This window comes from Aptenodytes forsteri, unplaced genomic scaffold (assembly GCF_000699145.1).
Source record: "Aptenodytes forsteri isolate BGI_AS27 unplaced genomic scaffold, ASM69914v1 Scaffold332, whole genome shotgun sequence".
Classification (NCBI taxonomy): Eukaryota; Metazoa; Chordata; class Aves; order Sphenisciformes; family Spheniscidae; genus Aptenodytes; species Aptenodytes forsteri.
Genome location: NW_008794158.1, coordinates 40,607 through 41,202, shown reverse-complemented (window position 1 = coordinate 41,202; position 596 = coordinate 40,607). Strand labels below are relative to the sequence as shown.

The 596-nt window shown below is 70.8% G+C and overlaps 1 protein-coding gene across 1 annotated transcript in view; it reads right to left on the bottom strand.

Moving 5' to 3' along the window:
- LOC109279485 (death-associated protein kinase 3-like) overlaps positions 1-596 on the bottom strand; it is a 4,619-nt gene that overhangs the window by 955 nt on the left and 3,068 nt on the right. The window contains exons 2-3 of the mRNA XM_019472309.1: positions 329-550; positions 99-239 (exon numbers count right to left, since the gene is read on the bottom strand). Of these exons, the coding sequence (XP_019327854.1) occupies positions 99-239; positions 329-550 (363 nt within the window). The remainder of the gene's footprint in view (positions 1-98; positions 240-328; positions 551-596) is intronic.

The following is a 596-nucleotide window of genomic DNA, read 5'->3' as shown; positions in this document are numbered from 1 at the left end:
CGGGGAGAGGGCCGCTGCGGGCGCGGAGGGGGGGGGGGGGGGGATGGTGCAGCCCCTGGATCCCCCGAGGAGCGAGGATGGGGGGGGTCCCCACAGGCACCTTGAGGTCGAAGTGGGCAATGCGGTGGGCGTGCAGGTACTCCACCCCGCGCAGGATCTGTCCCAGGAACTCGATGGCCTCCTCCTCCGACAGCATCTCCTTCTCCGCGATGAAGTCGAAGAGCTCCCCGCCGCCGATCCTGCGCGGGGCGAGGAGGGGGTGAGCTCGGCCACCTCCAACACACAGCGCAAAAAGGGGGGTTCCCCCCGCCTCGGGACCCCCACTCACAGCTCCAGGACGAGCACCATCTCGGCTCTGCTGGCGAAGAGGTCATGGAGCCGCATGATGTTGGGGTGGTCGAGCTGGCGGAGGATGGCGACCTCCCGCTCCACCTGCGCCCGCTCCAGCCCCAGGCGGCTGCCCCGGCATCGCCGCGTCTTCACGAATTTGGCGGCGTAGAAGGTGCCGGTGCTACGCTCCCGGCATCGCTTCACCACGCCAAAGTGCCCGCTGCGGCGAGAAGCCGGGCTGGGGCACGGCCGGGCTGGGGCACGGC